At 43.4% G+C, this 19,445-nt stretch overlaps 1 protein-coding gene across 1 annotated transcript in view; it reads left to right on the top strand.

Annotated features, from left to right (window-relative positions):
- The window catches only part of tmem132a (transmembrane protein 132A), an 84,069-nt gene that overhangs the window by 50,520 nt on the left and 14,104 nt on the right, over positions 1-19,445 (top strand). The window contains exons 12-14 of the mRNA XM_034120911.1: positions 7,782-7,984; positions 17,205-17,424; positions 17,504-17,695. Coding sequence (XP_033976802.1) covers positions 7,782-7,984; positions 17,205-17,424; positions 17,504-17,695 — 615 coding nt within the window. The remainder of the gene's footprint in view (positions 1-7,781; positions 7,985-17,204; positions 17,425-17,503; positions 17,696-19,445) is intronic.

Here is a 19,445-nt window from a genome sequence, read left to right as displayed (position 1 = left end):
CCTTCTCTTGTCCTCACTGGAGCCTTCATCCTCATCATCTACACTGGTACTGCCACTGGCACTGTCACTGTCCTTCACCTCCTTCACCTCTTCCTCCACTTCCACACACCTTCCTGACAAAACTGAAGAGGGCCCTGGCTCTGTAGAGTGTACATGACACATATGATAATATATTCTTTAATATAATAACATTAGTATTAATACTAATGTTATCATAATCATAACCATAATCATAACCAAAATGTTGGTGATTAACATTTTGTTTACCTAATACAGACTGATCACTCAACGCTTCAAACATCCTAAATAGACTAAAAGCAGTTTTTTGTTTTATATAGATCATTGGCTATGTGGGAAAATACTGTGTTTGAAATGTATAATTGAAATTAGATGTTAGCTTTTTGTTTTGATATATATATCAATATATGAGGAGGCGTGTGGCGCAGTGGATAGAGCAGGGGTGGGCAAACTTTTTGGCTCGGGGGCCACTATGAGTTTTAAAATTTGACAGACGGGCCGGGCCAGTAGCAGATCGGTAAAAAAATATTTAGCTGTCCACTCCTCATTAAACACTCGGCACTCAATGTTGACTTTTCTTTTCTTTGGTCCACTCATTGTTACAGATGCAGGTTCAAAGGTGAATTAGTTTCAAAGGTGAATTATTGCGTCATCGTTTGCGTCATGACGTAACCGTTTACGTGCCTTCTTATTACCCACACGGCGTTTTACGTCCCTGATTTTCTCCGCAACACCGCTCACAACAACATCAATAGAGGACTGCGTCTGATAGTTGTTAATCATACGAAGCCAGATTAAATTAAAGAACTACTTCTCCAACCTTGTACCATTCTCCAGAGTGCCGTGGTGCATTGTTTATTAATGTGGTTCAGCTGCATTACTGCCTGCTGCAGTGCTGCTCGTCTACCGGAGTTTATTCTCCCGTTAACTCGCGGCAGCGGCCGCTGTAAAGTTTTCACTGTCTGACTGTCACACAAGCAGCTGATAAATATCCCCCATCCCCATAAGTGAATGTGTTTTAGTCTGAAAGCTGTTTGGCATCACAACGCTGTTATGAACGTTTCTGTGGCATTCTACAGGTGATGTTAGCATAGCAACCGAAGCTAATCAGACTATCTTGACTACTTGTTGCTATCATATTGTGGCATAAGCCGTTTTCTACACGCATATTTTACCGGCGTAGTTTTCGTTATGATTTTACTTGTGATGGCCACATGTAGCCCATGTATTGATTCCATCCGATAGCTGCAATAATACAGAACAACAGGAAAACGTCTGCCTCTTCACAATGGTCAATAACAGTGAACGGATGGTTATTAAAGTAAGATAAAATAAACAGAATCACACTAAGCCCGATTAGTGTTGCTTGACTTTATATAAGTGTTTTTTATAAGTGTGTGGTCGTGTTCTAGTTACTTTGCTCAGTGCTACTGCTTGTTACAACTTGTATTCGCTGTACTCGCCATGAACTGTTATTGCTCAGGTTAATCTCGACCCCCTCCAATGTAAGCGTGACGTATTTGGTTCTTGGCTCTTGCCGGGTTGCCGAGTGGGGCCAGCTGAGAGAATAGACCAGACTCCAGCAAAGGTCAATTGTGTCTAGAGTACGCCATCTAGTGGGATCAACTGAAATGCCAGGTATTGCAGGAAAAAGGCTAAATGAATGCGGTCTTTACTATAATTTGGACAATTTTGTACCAATATTCGGCGGGGCGGATTCAAAAGCCCAACGGGCCGTATATGGCCCGCGGGCCTTAGTTTGCCCATGCCTGGGATAGAGCCTTGGTGTTGGGATCAGGGTGTCACAGGTTCAAACCCCACTGCAGTCAGCATGTCGTTGTGTCCCTGAGACACTTCACCCCAAAGTGCTTCTGTGGGGATTGTCCACAGTATTGAGTATGTAAGTCGCTTTGGATAAAAGCGTCTAACAAGTAACATGTAATGTAATGTAATATTGTATTCCAGTCTCCCTTCAGATATGTTAAGTGGCATGTCATTCAACACAATGCTGCTCACCTCCTTCAGTTGGGAGAAAAGCTGGTTCAGATTCAGCATTATGGGGGGACAGGGCTGCTGTCCTGAGACATTTAATGTCAACTAAAAGAGCAGTGAAATTAAAAACCTCTGAATTTTCTGTGAAGATATTAACAGTAGCCTACTTAATGTCAGCAACAATTATTATTTACAATGGACTACGCTTAGCTAACAGACTCATTTCCACCACTCATGGACCACACCCACCTTTTCTTGTGAAAAACTGGGTGACATACTTTCGCCCTTTAGTCCCTCTCTCCTGTCTTTCTCTCCTTTCTTTTCTTTTCTTAGAGCCTGACTTTGTGAGTCGTTGAGACATGTTACAACACACGTACGTAGGCTACTAGCATCCCTCCTCACATGCTTTCACTCTCGCAGGATGAAGTCGCAGGACCAAACCATTACATGTAAATAGAAGGGGGTGTACAGAGGCTTTGGATAATTAACTTTTGGAAGAAAATAAGTTAAATGAATCATAAGTTTAGTGAGTAGCCTACTTTATCAATATAACGTTCTATTAATGTTAATTATTGATGAAAGGGTACTTACATTTTTTTTTCTTAATGTTCTAAACATTTTGGGGCCCCTGTTAGTCACGGGCCCTTAGAATCGTCCTAACTTTTCACCCCCTTACGGCGCCCCTGCTCAGGGCTAATTTAGACGCTTCTTGTGAGACTTGTGCTTTGTTTCGGTAAAAATGGTTCATATCTTCAGTTAGCTGAGTTTCTAACCGTTAAGTTAATAGATTTTTAAATATTAAGAAGCCCTGAGACACAGTTTCGTGAAAAAACTACCCGCCAGACCCGGATTAGGGGCCTCTCGGCCTTAACAGGTTAATAACCCTGCTCTCTGTAGTTATTCTGAGTCCTGCTGAGCGGACCTGTTCTACCCGCAGAATGCCTTTATATTATTCATTTATTTATTAACGTCTGCATTTATTGATATCCTGAATTTTGAATTCATAATCTAGGAATCCAAGATATCGTGGTGCTTTTTGAACACTGACAAGGCTTATTTTTTTCAGGAAGAATTACGCTCAAAAATTGTCAGCCTCAATGAAAATGACGAAAAATAAAAAATAAATATATAGATAAGAAAAAATGTTATATGTGGTCCGTTTTGTTGTTCAGATGTATTATTACTTATTTTAAACTAGATGATAAATTATTTGAAAAACAAACCGTATAGACTGAGGAGTGATTCCCTTTAATGAGTTATCTTCACTCTATTAAACTACTCTGATGTTAAGAAGCATCAGATCAGTGGATGCGTTGCAGCGTCCAATCAGTGAGCGATACACAGTAAGCTCAGCGAGTGGCTGAGGATTTCCCTGAAGGATGGCCTGGTGGCTCCTCGCTCCTCCGGCACAAATCAGCACCATGGAACGCTCCTTAAGATGGCGCAACAGAACAACTTCCGGTTCGGGCGAGGTTCGAGGAAATTACAAATAAGAGACTTGGCATTCAGGGCTCCTCTGTCTTCTTCTGCTGTTCCCTTTAGTGGTTAATAATAATAATAATAATAATAATAATAATAATAATTAGGGCTGTCAGTCGATTAAAATATTTAATCGCGATTAATCGCATGATTGTCCATAGTTAATCGCATTAATCGCATGATTGTCCATAGTTAATCGCGATTAATTGCAAATTAATCGCACATTTTTTATCTGTTCTAAATGTACCTTAGAGGGATATTTTTCAAGTTTGTAATACTCTTATCAACATATGAGTGGACAAATATGCTTTATATGTTTGTTTCAACACACTCTCACTCCACAAACGTCCAGGAGCGACGCTTGGTCAGGGTCCCGAGGCGTGCAGTTGTGACGCTCCTAGGCTCCTTCAGCTTCATAAAGGGACGCAAATAGCTTTCAACTGATTGCAATGTATTCCCATCTGCGGCGGGATTTGACGCTCAGGGAAGCACCGCATTCGTTTGTGTCGGCGGCATTTAAAGGCAATGTGAGCGTCCATTCCCATTGGATAACGGAGAATTGTACACCCGGAAGTAAGTATTCCCCTTACTGTCGATTGTTTTGACAGTGATATCTGCACTACTCATCAACTCAAAAACACCAGATTATCCTTGTTAATTACACAACATTGATTGGTTTAAATTGTGTGCAATGCTTTTGTATTTTTCCCCTTCGATTCGGAGAAACAAATATTTTTTCGGAGTTTACGATGGCAGAAGACACTACACTACCCAGAATCCCCAGCTATCGTTTAGGACTACACCATGTGCTCTGTTTGACAAACCCCGTGATTAGTTCTCAAGCTCTGTGATTGGTTGACCTCCAACTGCATTCCATATGAAAAAAAACGTTTCGTAAAAGATAAAATCATACTTTATTCAGCAGTGCTTGCTTACTCTTTGAAAGTCATCACATGAATGCATTGTAATGAATGGTTTGGCTGCATTAAACATTACACATCTGTCGTAGTTCTTTATTTATCTACAGAGATCGGGCCTCAGAATAGACCGGAAACTATTCTTTTATCGTTCGGTTTTAATTTCACAATAAAGTTAGTAGTAATGATTTGTTTTGATATTATTGTTTTTTATTAACTACTAGACCGCTGGGTCATGTTAAGACCATCTTTTCTGTGTTGCTGTGGGTTTTTTACATCGCTCTTGTGTTACAAATATCAAAACAATAACTAAATATATCCGTCGTAAACTAAACCGGAAACAGCAGTATATTTTATTTTGTTAACACTGTAAACTTGACAGCTTTTTAACCCGCACCTCCTACTGGTGAAAGCACGTTATTACACGTTTAGAGTAATGCAATGCAGGGAGATTGTGTTGCTTTTTAATGACTGTTTAAAATGCCTTTTTCTTAATGTCTTTCATTTTTGTAAAGCACTTTTGAATGTGTTATATTTGATGAAAACATTTAAATATTAAGAGTATATACAAAATAGGAGGAAAGTAGAAGGTCAATGATAGAAATATAGAATAGAAAATATCAAGAAGATACTGTAAATGGTATCTAGAATAAAACAGTTTAGTGCCTGATAGGAGGATGTGCAAAACAGACAAACTAATAAGGCTTTATTTAAACATTAAAGAATACTTTAGGTTAAGGTCTTCTTTTAAATACATGTAAGCAAAAAGCTTTGGGGGTATCTATATTAAGCCTGACAAAGTACTTAACGTTTAATATATTGCATGGTTTGTTTTGGGACTTGACAATCAACTTTCCTGCAATGTTAACTATGTTGAAGCACTTATTTTAACCGATATTATACATATTTATTATACTCTTATAAGATGTATGTAGATAGAATAAGAAATGTGCAGAATATGACAGTTTAATGGTGGAGGTACACACATATTGATAGATCTCTTGTTGAGGAACCTGTGACCCAAGTTTGTCATCATTGCATAACTACACCGTAGTTGTGTATATGATATTTCAATAAACCTTTGAAAATCTTGTAATCTTGAAAGGGATGTGCAAAATAGCCATTATATACAGGTTTTGATGAACAATTAAAGAATAACGAGTAATGAATATACTTTATAGGGATCTGCAGATACATTTTTTGTCTTCTCAAGCACCCACTACCAAATATCTCGCCTGATTGTTGGCACTTGACAATCACCTTCACTGAATTTTACTCAGGTGTAACTAAAGTCTGATTTAAGGGTTGTTTATATTTCACATCATTAATCAGAATCTGTAAAGTAACTAAAATAAATGTAGTAAAAATACCAGGTTAACCTTAAAGAAAGCCCTCAGGATTATAAAAGACCCCCATCACCCCAGCCACAAACTGTTCTGTCTGCTGCCGTCTGGCAGGCGGTACCGCAGCATCCGGACTAAAACCACCAGACTCAGGGACAGTTTCATCCCACAGGCCAGAAGACTATTAAACACCTGAACTTTGAAACAACATCCATAACATTCATCTGGCTGCTACTTAGAAATTATTTATTTAATATATCATATTCCATACTTGTATATAGACTCTTATTGCACTATTTTACTTTTTAACTATTTTTCTTTTTGTATTTACTTGCACTATTTTTTCAATGTATCTGTTTTATTGTGTTGCACTGTTGGAGGAGCCTGTGACCTAAAGGGGGGGGGGGGTGGTGGGGAGGGGTAGGACACGTTCGAGTCTTGATTTGGATAGTGTGCCGTCGATGGGTTTCATTCCATTTCAAAGTGCTGTTTGACGCTGTAAACTTTGCGCACTGCCACTCCAACATCAAATCACAGAGCTTGAGAACTAATCACAGGGTTTGTCAAACACAGGGATGCAAACTCATCAGGTATGAAAAAGGTGACAAGGATCCGAGCCCCCCAACCCCACGGAATATCGGCTTTAAAATGAGGAATAACAGAGGATTTTAGCAGTCAGAACAACTAAAGCAGTTAATAATAACAGAAACGCCAAAGAGTCACATCTAATAGAAATATATAAAAGCATTTATTTTAATTGTGTAGCAGTCAGTTTATAATTTTGGCAGCACTGTTGAGCCAAGTACTATACTTGGGTACAATTTTGAGATTTTTGCTACTTTGTTCTTCTCCTCTACAGTTCAGAGGTAAATGGTGTACTTTGACTCCACTACATGTATTTAATAGCTTTAGTTACTTTACAGATTTGGATGAATGATGTGAAATATAATCAAGTGTTAAATCAGACTTTAGTTCCACCTGGAGTAAATTCACAAGCTCCCCTGCAGTATACAAAGTCATTCAACCTAGCTGCACCTTTACCAGCTTTGAGAACACTTTAATGTAAAAATCGGAGAATTAATATTAGCTGCTAATGGTAGCCACCAGAGTGTATTGCAGCTTCCGGTTCCGGGGCATTCTGGCTGTGCAGCACTCATTCACCAATGGGTAATGTTTAGATGGATTTTAGGAACTTAACTTCCCCTCGATTCTATTGGCTCTAACAGTTAAAAAGAGATGTCAATCATCAAAATCGACCGAGGAGGGCCAGAGATATGGAAAATGCACCCAAATGACCCCAGAAGTGTTTTTTTTTCTTCTAAATCTCTCTAAAAAGGTCAAATTTCACTTGTTTTGCATCAATCTTGATACAGGGTACTTATTATATGTTATAGTTTGGATTCCTAAAGCTTTTAGTCTACTATCCCATCCTTCAAGGGTGGTTTTCACTATAAGTAAAACATATTTTTGGACAGACACTATAATTTACATTTTTTTACTATGTTCAATCTGAATTTACATTCAAATTAAAAAAATCTATATTGATTCTGACTTTTTTACATCCAACTCACAGGTTTATCATTGCTTTGAGAAAAAAGATTATGCATTTAACCCTTTTAAAAGGGAAGATATATAGTAATTTGTTCTGGGAATGTCATTTTCGAGCCTGAGACCTGAAAAACAGGCTCAGGGCTTAACAGGTTAATGTGCAGGTGTGTGTGGAACAGGAACACACTGCTGCTGCTCTGGCGGAGATAACTGTCTCTTTTGTTAGTAGTAGATCAGCGAACATGTCTGCAAACCCAAACTCTATCAAAACTCTGCAGCAACTGACAGTCGATCCAGATGCATCAGCTGTCGCTGTCATCACAAACGGAAGTCGTTTAACGTGACGTCTCATTGCTCTTAAAAAACATCCATCTTCTCTAATGTTTTACTCAAATTATTAACCTACTATTAATGTCCTTTAATTGCCAGTATAATTTGATTCTTCTCCTCTTGTTTTTTTTGTTTGTCTCACTTGGAATCACAGGTTTCCAGCGATTGCTCCACCCTCTTTGTGGATGGCAGCGAATCAGGGTTGGGTGACACCTGTGCAGAGGTGGAGTTTCTACTGGGTGCACTCCGTGGCTCTTTGTGTTTGGAGGTGTGGGCCCCTTCAGTGCCCCTTCGGGTGTCTTTGGCCGATTCCATTCTCAATGTCATTGATGGCTGGAACCACTTCACAGAAGAAGGGTAGGAGACATTCCCAATTGGTCTTCATTGATTGTACTGGATTGGATCACTCATAAGACTGTAGCACATCAGAATCAGAATCAGAATACCTTTATTAGTCCCACAGAGGGGACATTTACATTGCTACAGCAGAAAAGAGCCAAATACAGCTTAATGTTACCTAAAGCATGCAAAAAAAAGTATTAAAGATTAAAAAAAGAAGGAAATTATAATAAAAAAAGTTACATATTATACAAAATACACATCATGTAACAGTTCTGAGGATAAATCAGAGTGCTTAACATGTTTTGAATTCATTAAAAGAGTCCGGCAAAATCAGCAGAGGTAACTGTGGCGCACACACCTCGGCTCCTTACAAACGACAGCGCTGTCAATGGTTCAGAAACCTCAACGTGTCATTGTCCAAATGAGTCACATTAATAGTTGGTGACTACAGCTGGCAGGCCACCAAGCTTTCAGGAGTTTTGTTTTCCTGTTGCCACTGTTTTATTCCTGTTACCACAGTAACGTAAGATGGCTCTGCATTACCACCACTTTTGCTCACAGCTACAGTACATGTGAGTTGGATTTGGTTGTTTGTTAGTGCTTGTTGCCATTAGGTTTAGGCTAGCACATATTCTACAGACTAAAGCTAGCAACATAATGTGTTCAACGTATTTGTTTAAAGGTCTCCTATCATGCAAAATGCACTTTTTGATGTATTTTATATAAACTGCAGCTGTGTGTTTGTGTATTCAGCAGGATGTCTACGAGAGGGACTTAGAGTAAAGTTGTTATCTATATAATACATATAATGACACTGTTCTAGAGGTAAACACTGAGGAAAGAACCTAGCTATGTGCTGTATCAGAAACGGTGGGTTACGTATTGTAACCGTAGTTATATAAGCACAGGCGGAGCCCTCTACTGGACTCTATGGGTACTACTCTCATCAATGATACGCGAGCGTTCACACACTGAAGTTGTATAAACGTAGCCGGCCAATCAGGGCGAGCCTACCTGAATAAGCGCACAGGCTCACAGTATATAAGGCGGCTACGCCTCCTGACTGTCATCCTACACCCTCTTCAGCGAGCGGCATAGGAAAGACAGGGCCCCTACTGGACTCTATGGGTACAGTGGATGGAGCCCCGATGGATAAACGCCCTGTCGTCCTACAACATCGACCCACCACACTGCCCTTGACCAGCCTTTGGTTAACAGCCACCGCACCCCAACTTCCTATCATCTGGTTGTGACCGTGGAGAAGTCGGGGCCGCAGCTTACTTGGCTGGGTAGAGCCTAATTGGTCTGAATAAGCCCATAGCTCCACCCTGCAGGTGCCAGCGCAAGTGACTATACACTGCGCACTACGTTTCCCAGGTCCCTAAGGAGCATGGGGAGAACGTAAGTCCCCTATGTCCCCCACACTCACACACACTTACCTCGTGTAGAGTGTGCATGGACCCTAGTGGGGAAGGCTACATGCGCCCTACATAACATGCCAGCGCACAAACTGGGCAGAGGAGGTGCAATTTTGCCTCCCTGTCCCCAGTATGGTGTGGAAGACTAAAGCCGTATAACTGTATAGCCCTCGACCTGAACAAACTCCTTAGGTTCTTGGGAACAAAGGAGGGGTTCGGTGTGTCGCCCCGCTACGGTCACCCCGAATCAAAAGGCAACTTGGGTGCACCGACAGAGCGGTCAGCTCACATACTCTCTTGGCCGAAGTCAAGGCAAGCAGCAAAGCTGTTTTCAAGGAGGAGAGCTCCAAAGGCTCAAATGGTTCTGTGACCAAAGCCTCGAGCACCAATGGCAGTTCCCATTGCGGGGTGGAGACATGCACGACTGGGCGCTGTCTCCTGATCCCCTGCAAAAAAACGCTTCAAAAGCGGTTGGCTTAAGACTGGTCTGCCGCCAAATCCCGCATGACAGGACGAGATGGCTGCTGCATACACCTTGACTGTGGCATGAGCAAGCCCCTTGTCCACCAGTAGCTATAGCTAGGATAGAATAGAGCCCAATGTACCGGACAGAGTCTCTAGACTCCTTTCCTCGCACCAACGTTCAGTCCGCAAACTGCCTGAAGCAGGGACGTCTGTCTGTCCTCTGACAGAGTGGCACAGAGCCTGCCCTCCTTCTCGATGGGGCGTACACCTCTCTCTCGATGGAGGCGTATACCTCCCTCTCGATGGGGGCGTACACCTCGCTCTCGATGGGGGCGTACCCCTCGCTCTCGATGGGGGCTGCATTGAGCAAAATCCCCAGATACCCCACCTGCTGGTGAGGTATGGGACTGCTCTTCTTCCAATTGACCACAAACCCCCAACTTGGTTAGGTGTAAGATCAATTGGGCTGTGTGGAACATCTGCCCATTCTCTGGACCTGGCCATGACTATGAGGTCGTTGAGATAAAATAAAACCCTCATGCCATGGTCGCGAAGCGGCTGAAGCGCTGTGGCCACACATTTGCTGAATGTGCCTGGGGACAGGGAGTAGCCGAACGGTAGTCTCCTTCTCAGGAGCCAAGCCTGGAGAGGTTGGCCCAGAGTGGGTAACGCCCCTATTGCACCTGCGGTGGAAAGGCGTAGAGCAGCTATCTTGGCCATGGCTCGTGTGCAAACGTGTCCACCCCCAAGGGTGGATTGTCCTGCCGAGCCAGGGAGAACCACCCTGTTCTCCAGTCCCGGAATGTGGGGGGCCTTTAGAGATAAAAACATTCTCTGAGGCCCACAACCACAGGTTCTCCGATACACTCAACAAGGCGGCGGAGCTGACTCCGTCCTGCCTGTTGATGTAAGCCTCTGTGGTGCAGTTGTCGCTCCTCACCAGCACATGTTTGCCCTGTAGTAAGGGTTTGAAGTGCTGTATGACCAGTACTACTGCCTGTAGCTCTAGAAGGTTGATGTGCCGAGTTTCTGTCAGAGGCCAGCCACCACCTATAGCTGTCTCTAGGCAGGTCCCTTCCCTTCAGCAAATGCTCTGGGGACCCCCAGTATCGGGGGTTGCCCTCCACTGAAGGGTAGGGATGGGTACCGAGCCCCGGTATTAAACGGGCCCCGGGACTGGATTATTAAAGACCGTGGTACCGTTAAGCTCCGACGTTATCAGTCTTTTTATCGGTACTGGAGACATTCAAAAAATATATGTCATATGTATTATTGCTGCACAAACATTATATTGCAGTTCTAGTGTCGCCAACTCCGTTTCTAATATGCAAAAAGACTGCAAAATACGTCTATGATTATTTTGAGTATTTTCGATCTTTCCAATCCAGACGAGAGATCTCTCTCCTGTCTGTGTGCGAGGGGGCAGGGCAGTTTAAACACACGCAGCTGCTACATGCAGCAACACACACACACGGAGGAGATGGCGGAGAGAATGCGCTCCGAGGTGTGGTTAAACTTTACCCGTCTCGATGTGGACAATGCTCGTTACCAAAAGTGCAACAAGAGTTTAGCATGTAAGGGCGGTAACACGAGCAATTTGTCTAAACATTTAGCAAATGTGCACCACATTCAGACGGAGAAATGCACCGGGTTCGACTGTCTTTCTAGTAGCTCTGTATTATGTATGCTAGCAGCAACACACGGAGTTAACTAAATGATACAAACATGGGTTAATGATTAGAGGTAACTGAGTTATTTATTTTGTTTAAGTTTCAGCTATTCTGTTTACAATTCTGTCATCAGATTATTTAATACGGTTTGTTAAAACATTGTTGTTTCTTTTAAGGTGAAATATTATGTATTTAATTTAAATAAAAAGCAATGTTAGTTTTGTTCACAATTTGTTTAGTTAGTTTACCTTATTTTTTTTCTCGAAAAGAACGGATAAGAGTACCGCTAAAAGACCGGACCGATAAGCGGTATCGATAAAAGTAGTAGTACCGTTAAAACCTTAATGATAATTAATTAATGATACCCATCCCTACAGACGTCGTTTGTGCCTCTTGGGATCTAAACGAAGGCTGGCAAACCACCTCTGTAGGCGACACACGTGGTGAGCCATGAGACCCAAGTCTGTTGTACTCGTAGGCTATCCCCTGGAAGGCAAAACGCAAATACTTTCTGTGCTTTGGAGCACTTTTGACATGAAAGTAAGCGTCCTTCAGGTCGATGGTTGTGAACCAATCGCCCGGCTGCACCAGTTCCAGTAATTGTTTTATGGTTAACATATGGAACTTTTTGCAGGCAATGTGCTGATTCAGGATGCGAAGATCCAGAATGGGTCTGAATTCTCCTGTCTTCTTGGAAACCAGGAAGTACATGGAGTAAAGCACCTTTTCTCTGTCCTGAGAGTGCACGACAGACACAGCCTGTTTTTTTTGTAACAGGGCCTGAATCTCTGTTGAAAGGAAACCTATCTCCTCCTGGGATGATAGATTTTCCTCTCTTATGGCGCATTTCCACTGCAGGGCCTTGCACGGCTTAGTACGGTATAGTTAGGCCTTGGTAGGCCAGGCTCACTTTATGCTGTGTTTCCATTAAAGTTTAGGAACTGGGGTAGTAACTATAGTAACGCAGTGTAGGCGGAGCCGTGACGTCATCTTCAATGCGAAACACAAAACCAACATCAGCCGTTAGCTGTTAGCCCTCAGAGCTCACAGCTCCTCATATCTGTTCAGAAACTAGACAAAAGTTAAACAAGTACAAACCACAGACTGTCTGTGTCATGGCGAATAAAGTTGCTGGTTTATTTATGTCTGTATAGGCCGTTGTTGTGAGTGTGGACGGTCGGAGCATACTGCGTTAGCTTAGCCGATCTCCATTCAGAAAACAAGCATTTTAAAAGGTTTTTCACCTGCCGTCTGTCTGCAGACTTGTCAAAGCATTAATTCATGGTTTTTACTAAGCGGTATCAGTATGTTGTTACTTCGGCATCATTTTGAAACGTGTATTACAATTAAATCAGGTAAAATATGTTCATTTTGTTGTAGCAATTCTCTCACTAGTTTAGCATACTCAGCCCGGTTGTTGGCCCGGAAAGAACCTCGATTTTGGAGAGCCAGAAAACTGTGAAAAAGTACCCGCTAGCCCAGGCATGGGCAAACTAAGGCCCGCGGGGCCATATACGACCCGTTGGGCTTTTTAATCCGGCCCGCCGAATATTGGTACAAAATTGTCCAAATTATAGTAAAGACCGCATTCATTTAGCCTTTTTCCTGCAATACCTGGCATTTCAGTTGATCCCACTAGATGGCGCACTCTAGACACAATTGACCTTTGCTGGAGTCTGGTCTATTCTCTTAGCTGGCCCCACCCGGCAACCCGGCAAGATCAAATACGTCACGCCATAGGAGGAGGTCGAGATTAACCTGAGCAATAGTTCATGGCGAGTACGGCGAATACAAGTTGGAACAAGCAGTAGCACTGAGCAAAGTGACTAGAACGCGACCACACACTTATAAAAAAACACTTATATAAAGTCAGGCAACACTAACCAGGCTTAGTGTGATTCTGTTTATTTGACCTTACTTTAATAACCATCCGTTCACTGTTATTGACCATTGTGAAGAGGCAGACGTTTTCCTGTTGTTCTGTATTATTGCAGCTATCGGATGGAATCAATACATGGGCTACATGTGGCCATCACAAGTAAAATCATAACAAAAACTACGCCGGTAAAATATGTGTGTAGAAAACGGCTTATGCCACAATATGATAGCAACAAGTAGTCAAGATAGTCTGATTAGCTTCGGTTGCTATGCTAACATCACCAGAGAATGCCGAAAAGCTTTCAGACTAAAACACATTCACTTATGGGGATGGGGGATATTTATCAGCTGCTTGTGTGACAGTCGGACAGTGAATACTTTACAGCGGCCGCTGCCCTGAGTTAACAGTAAACTAAACTCCGGTAGACGAGCAGCGCTCCAGCGGTCGGTAATGCCGCTGAACCACATTAATAAACAATGCACCACGGCACTCTGGAGAAAGGTATTAGGTTGGAGAAGTAGTTATTTAATTTAATCTGGCTTCGTATGATTAAAAACCACCCGACGCAGTCCTCTATTGATGTTGTTGTGAGCGGTGTTGCGGAGAAAATCAGCGACGTAAAATGCTGTGTGGGTAATAAGAAGGCACGTAAACGGTTACGTCATGACGTAAACGGTTACGTCATGATGCAAACGATGACGCAATGATGCAATAATTCACCTTTGAACCTAATTCACCTTTGAACCTGCATCTGTAACAATGAGTGGACCAAAGAAAAGAAAAGTCGACAATGAGTGCCGAGTGTTTAATGAGGAGTGGACAGCTAAATATTTTTTCACCGATCTGCTACTGGCCCGGCCCGTCTGTCAAATTTTAAAACTCATAGTGGCCCCCGAGCCAAAAGGTTTGCCCACCCCTGCGCTAGCCGGAACTACGCCTAGTGGAAACGCAACCAAAAACGCGCTCCGTGCTGTAGTAGAAATACACCATTATACCCCTGAATGAAGGAGGGATGCTGCAGAACTGGAGTGAGTATCCCAGTCTCAGGGTGTTTCTCAATCGCGAGTAAAGCTGCTGCAGAGCCACTATTTCAAGCATACTACGCCATCGAGTGGCACCGAAGTACTGTTCCAATCTCCAGCAAACTTGGAAATCTACCGAGCCCGGCGTACTCCGTTTGGAGAAATATCGAGGCTGCACATGAGTAGACTTCGCGGTCTTAAAATCCCCACAATGCTTTGCGCACGGACCAATTTCCCCAAATCTGTGGCGGAAGATCTTATATGACGCACACCTGCACACTTGCTAGCGTGTTCCACACTTCGTTTTCCGAATGTCAGGAAGTATTCTTGCCTCGCTTCTGAAGCAAGATGCTCGGCAGACATGTGCTACCAAGCAAGCGTACTCGCGATTGAGAAACACCCTCAGTGTCCTGGCCATCCATTCTGCCAGTACACAGCTGAGCTTCCATTCCCCATAAAACTGTGTTGGGGGACATGCAAGCAGCTGTGGAGCCGCAGCTAAGAAGCTGTGGTACTCTCTGGCGGCCCTTTCCGCCGCCAAACCATCCACTATACCAGGTGAGGTGTTTTTCTGACAGCAACACACCGGCTATAGTGTCCCTGACCGCACAGTGCTTTGACGGCACTTCCTGCGGTTTATTACACTCATGTGAGTGTAAGAGCGCTGGCTCCTCTACCGGAGTTTACAGCTTGAGTGGCGAGTGTGCTCACAATAGTGCTGCTTTTGAAACGCTGCGTGACCGAGGCTATCGATCCAAAGAGTCCCTCTGTAGACACGGGGGCTCCCAGGAGATCATCACGGTCACTTTTTGGAGAATGCCGGGAGTCCCAGCCAGCTGTGGCGTGATCCCACTGTGGCCAGGGACATCACCTGGCCAGCAGCGGCTGTCACACCATGGATCAGGTTATTAATTTGCTGCGGTCCAAATAATCGCTCTGATCCGATGAGGTGGGGGCATCTTACGGAGGAATAATCAGCGAGACGCCTAACACACCCGTGTAATTTGCAGCCGCGGCCATCCGCTCCAAGCCGGAATATTCTATCAAAAATATTCCAGCGTTTTCCCTGTCATGCGGCAGCGGGGGCAGAGGTTCTCCGCCCAGCCTGCTGCCTGTGCCAGGCTCTCATCGAGGGGGGGCACGCTGGGATATGAGGTTTCCGTGCGGCCCCGCACCCTCAGAATACCTACCATTCCTGCCATCGACATCTCGTTTTCAGTGGCTGTTGCCACGACGCCTCCACACACTGCCAGATATCTGGCAACGGGGGCGAGACGAAAGCCGGTTGCGCCGGGCGGGCCGGACCGTAAAACCCCTGGCTTCGGCGGCCGGCTTCGGCGGCAGGACGAAGTCATCTTCTTCCTCCTCAGCAAACGGAGCCATAACCCGATGGCGAACATTGGTGGCGTCGCCTCGGCCATATCCTGGTCTCCCACGTCCACCACCTCGAGCTCGTCTTCGGCGTGGTCTGGTCACAGGCACTAGAAACAGAGCTGGTGGGGATCGGCGCCCGCTATTGAGCCGGGCATGAGGGACAGGCACGGGTTTCCAGGGGCGACTCCATTTGCTTGCCTGGAGGTAAGATACTTTTTACTTGTTTTTTTCGAAGGCTTTTCTGGTCAGGTGTTGTCTCGCTCGCTGAAGAGAAAAGGATGACAGTTAGGAGGCGTAGCCGCCTTATATACTGTGAGCCTGCGCGCGCATTCAGGTAGGCTCGCCCTGATTGGCCGGCTACGTTTATACAACTTGAGTGTGTGAACGCTTGTGTATCATTGATGAGCGTAGTACTCATAGAGTCCAGTAGAGGGCGGAGCCTGTGTGAGATAGAACAATGCGCAAGAAAAGCGCTATATAAATACAATTTATTATTATTATTATTAAAAAATTGCCTCAACTCTGGCCATCCTGCTTTGTTGATTTAAGAGGGAATTCTCATTCTATCTCGAATATGGCTGGTACAGTATGTGAAACTTTTTATGTCCGGCTGGTCCTGTGGTGAGTTTTCAAATATTTTCCTGTTGTGTAATGAAAAATGTTTTGCTCACTTTATTTGCTTGCACAAGAGACATGGTGGGGAAAAACTGTTCAGGCTAAGAGCTTTAACTATAGTCAGAGATTCAAAGTGCATAATAATAACTTCTCAATTGTGTTGGGGAATAATTTGCTTAGGTATTTAACCTTTGACACAGTTCATCATTTTCTCCTTTGCCTGTCTCTTTTCCAATGGCATAGGTCTACGGTATGGGGTGTTGCTGCTATCTCTCTTAAGGAAGGGCAGCTTGGGATCATTGTTGAGGCTATGACAGAGCACAAGCTGCCATGAGGTAGTTTATTGTTCAGGGACATCTAGAGGCCCGTATTTTCTGGAACATAACATAACATAACGTATTTATTTCCCTTGCGCACATTCTTTTCTATGGACGACAGCTCTAGTTAGATTCAGGGTCCATATTTGTTTAGTCTCGCTGATGAGGAATGTTGATTATTACATTCTGAACTAGTTAAAACCGAAGAGATTTTCAGAATTGGTTTGGCAACCGCTGTGTCAACTCATGGCACAGCACATGTCTTTGTCAATCCTCCTGACGTATCTCCATAATAAACCATCAGTGTTTGCCATCAAGCTCCAACTCTCCCCGTGTCTCTCTGAGTTTCGTCTCCATTGCTTCAGAAGTTTCCATCACAAAATGTATTGGTGGCATGGTCCTATGCATCATTGTCTCACAGACACACAGAGGTGTGTTAGGACTGTAGCTCCTCATGTGTTTCCTGTCTCCTCAGGTGTGTGCCAGTGTATCAACGCTCTTCAGTCCGGGTTCTGACTCGGTTCACAGCTCAGGATTCTCTTGGCAGAACCACATACCTCCTTGGCTCATCTGATTGGTTCGTGGATGTTACAGAGCTGGTCCGCAATTGGCTAAGAGTAGAGGACCCTCGAGTAGCTTCCCTTGACAGCAACAACAACTTGATTGGTTTACGACCAGGAAAGACATCACTCCATGTATGATAGCTGTATAGCAATTCAGTTGGACATCCTCACTAATTGAGCACTATCATTACTACCATCTGTCTTCTCTCAGGTCATCTCTGAGCAGTGGGATGGCATGCTGGGCGGATGTGACATCACTGTGACCTCTGAGCCGGTTACCCCCGGGGACCTGTCTGTGCAGGTGGTCAGTGGCATTGGCATGTCAGTCGCAGATAGCCCCACCCACCCTTCCATTGTCACAACAACAGTAACAGCCTTCAACATCCTATACGACCATCACCAGGTGAGAGAAAGGACATCTTAACAGTGTTGGGTAAAGTTAATTTTAAATTTGAGTTAGTGCATTATAACACTCATGAGTTATGCCAAAAAAGGAAATGTCATTGCACACATGTTGTTTACATTGTCCTCAATTCAATCGAAGAACTTTGGTAGGTATGAGCAGATTACTTGGATTATTATTGCACAAGTTTCATACAAGTAAAATGTCTCAATATGCACTCATGATGAAATCATTATGGGGTTATAGCTGTCTCTATAGCAGGCACATACAGAACAAGTCAAACACAAACGCCATGGTTGCAGGCAGCCTCTCTTCCACACCGGTTATTGTTCTATTCCATCCTCCCCCTCTACCTTTGTACCTCGCCCAGTGCTCTCAGTTGCAGTCCAGGGGCCTCATTTATAAACGTGGCGTACACTCAAAAGATGGCGTACGCCAATTTCTAAGCAATCTTTGCGATTTATAAAAAACAAACTTGACAGGAGAATGTGCGGTCATCCACGGACACTCTGACCCATGCGTACGCACAAAAACGGGAAAGATGAGAAACTGAGACACCGTTGGCAGAAGGAAGAATGGAGAGAAACATGTGAAAATAATACCATCAATCAAAACATTACCTCTAATGTATCATATATGAAGAATACATTTGCAAAAATGGATTAAAGCCAATCTTAAAATGATTAAACAAACGCCTGTTTGAGACTCCTCAGTGCACACAAAAACGTAACTTGGAGAAATAAATAAATACGGATATGTTATTGATCACCCCTCGAATATGTTGTCTTAATGTTATAAAATGTATTCTCATAAATGATGCGATTTCAAGAGAGGAAAACGGAGAACTGGAAGAATGAGTGGAAAAGCGTCACATAAATGTATAAGTGCTCAGCTCCGTGGGAATTATTATGTGCAATTCATTTCTTAAGGTTATACTAACAATTTAAGTCATGTTTAATGATCTTGGACGTCACTAAAACATAGCTATTAAGAAAGCTATTTCATAAATGGCTAGATCTTGATAAATAACAATTATTTGTTTTGTTTTGTGTTAAAATATTGAGTAGTTAAATTATTTAAAATGCACAGTCCTGAATGTGGGTTTGTGGTAAATGTGGGGATCTACAGGACACACATGTTCAGAGTAAAGGCTTTCACATTATTATAATTATAATTTTATTGAAATGTACATTTTACACCACAACGGAACACAAAAGCAGGACCAACCATCATACATTGAATTCCTTGACTAACAAGAGAAAGATTCATCATTTAAATACATATTTAACAATAAATGGGCCGGTTCTAAAGGTTATTCAGTTAAGCCCGATGAGAGGGGATACAGCTGTGCACATGTCATCATTAACAGACGTCGTTGAAGAGTGACGTTTGAGTGAACGAGGACATCCCAATTAATACCTGAGGACTCCTCTGTCCTCGCGTCACCTCCTCGTGTCTCTCGCTCGCATCTTACGGAGGCGGAGCTAAGACGCAAGGAAGGGACGCGAGTGAGGGAAAGGAGGAGTCGAGGAGGGGTATTGAGACGAGGCTACTGAGTGCGGACCAACGATTGAACGATAAAAAGAACGGCTCTGACCAAGTACGACTCGGTTCCCCTCGTTCGTACCAAAGAGCCGTTCAACAGAATCGGCTCGCTCGCAACCTACACATTACTATTACGGAGGGCATTTTATTTACCAGCAATGGAGGTAAGTTTTAATGATTTTAAAACCTTTAATTCTTTGCCTGC

This window comes from Trematomus bernacchii, unplaced genomic scaffold (assembly GCF_902827165.1).
Source record: "Trematomus bernacchii unplaced genomic scaffold, fTreBer1.1, whole genome shotgun sequence".
NCBI lineage: Eukaryota > Metazoa > Chordata > Actinopteri > Perciformes > Nototheniidae > Trematomus > Trematomus bernacchii.
Note: the sequence above shows the minus strand (reverse complement) of the source record. Positions and strands in the feature narration are given on the sequence as shown.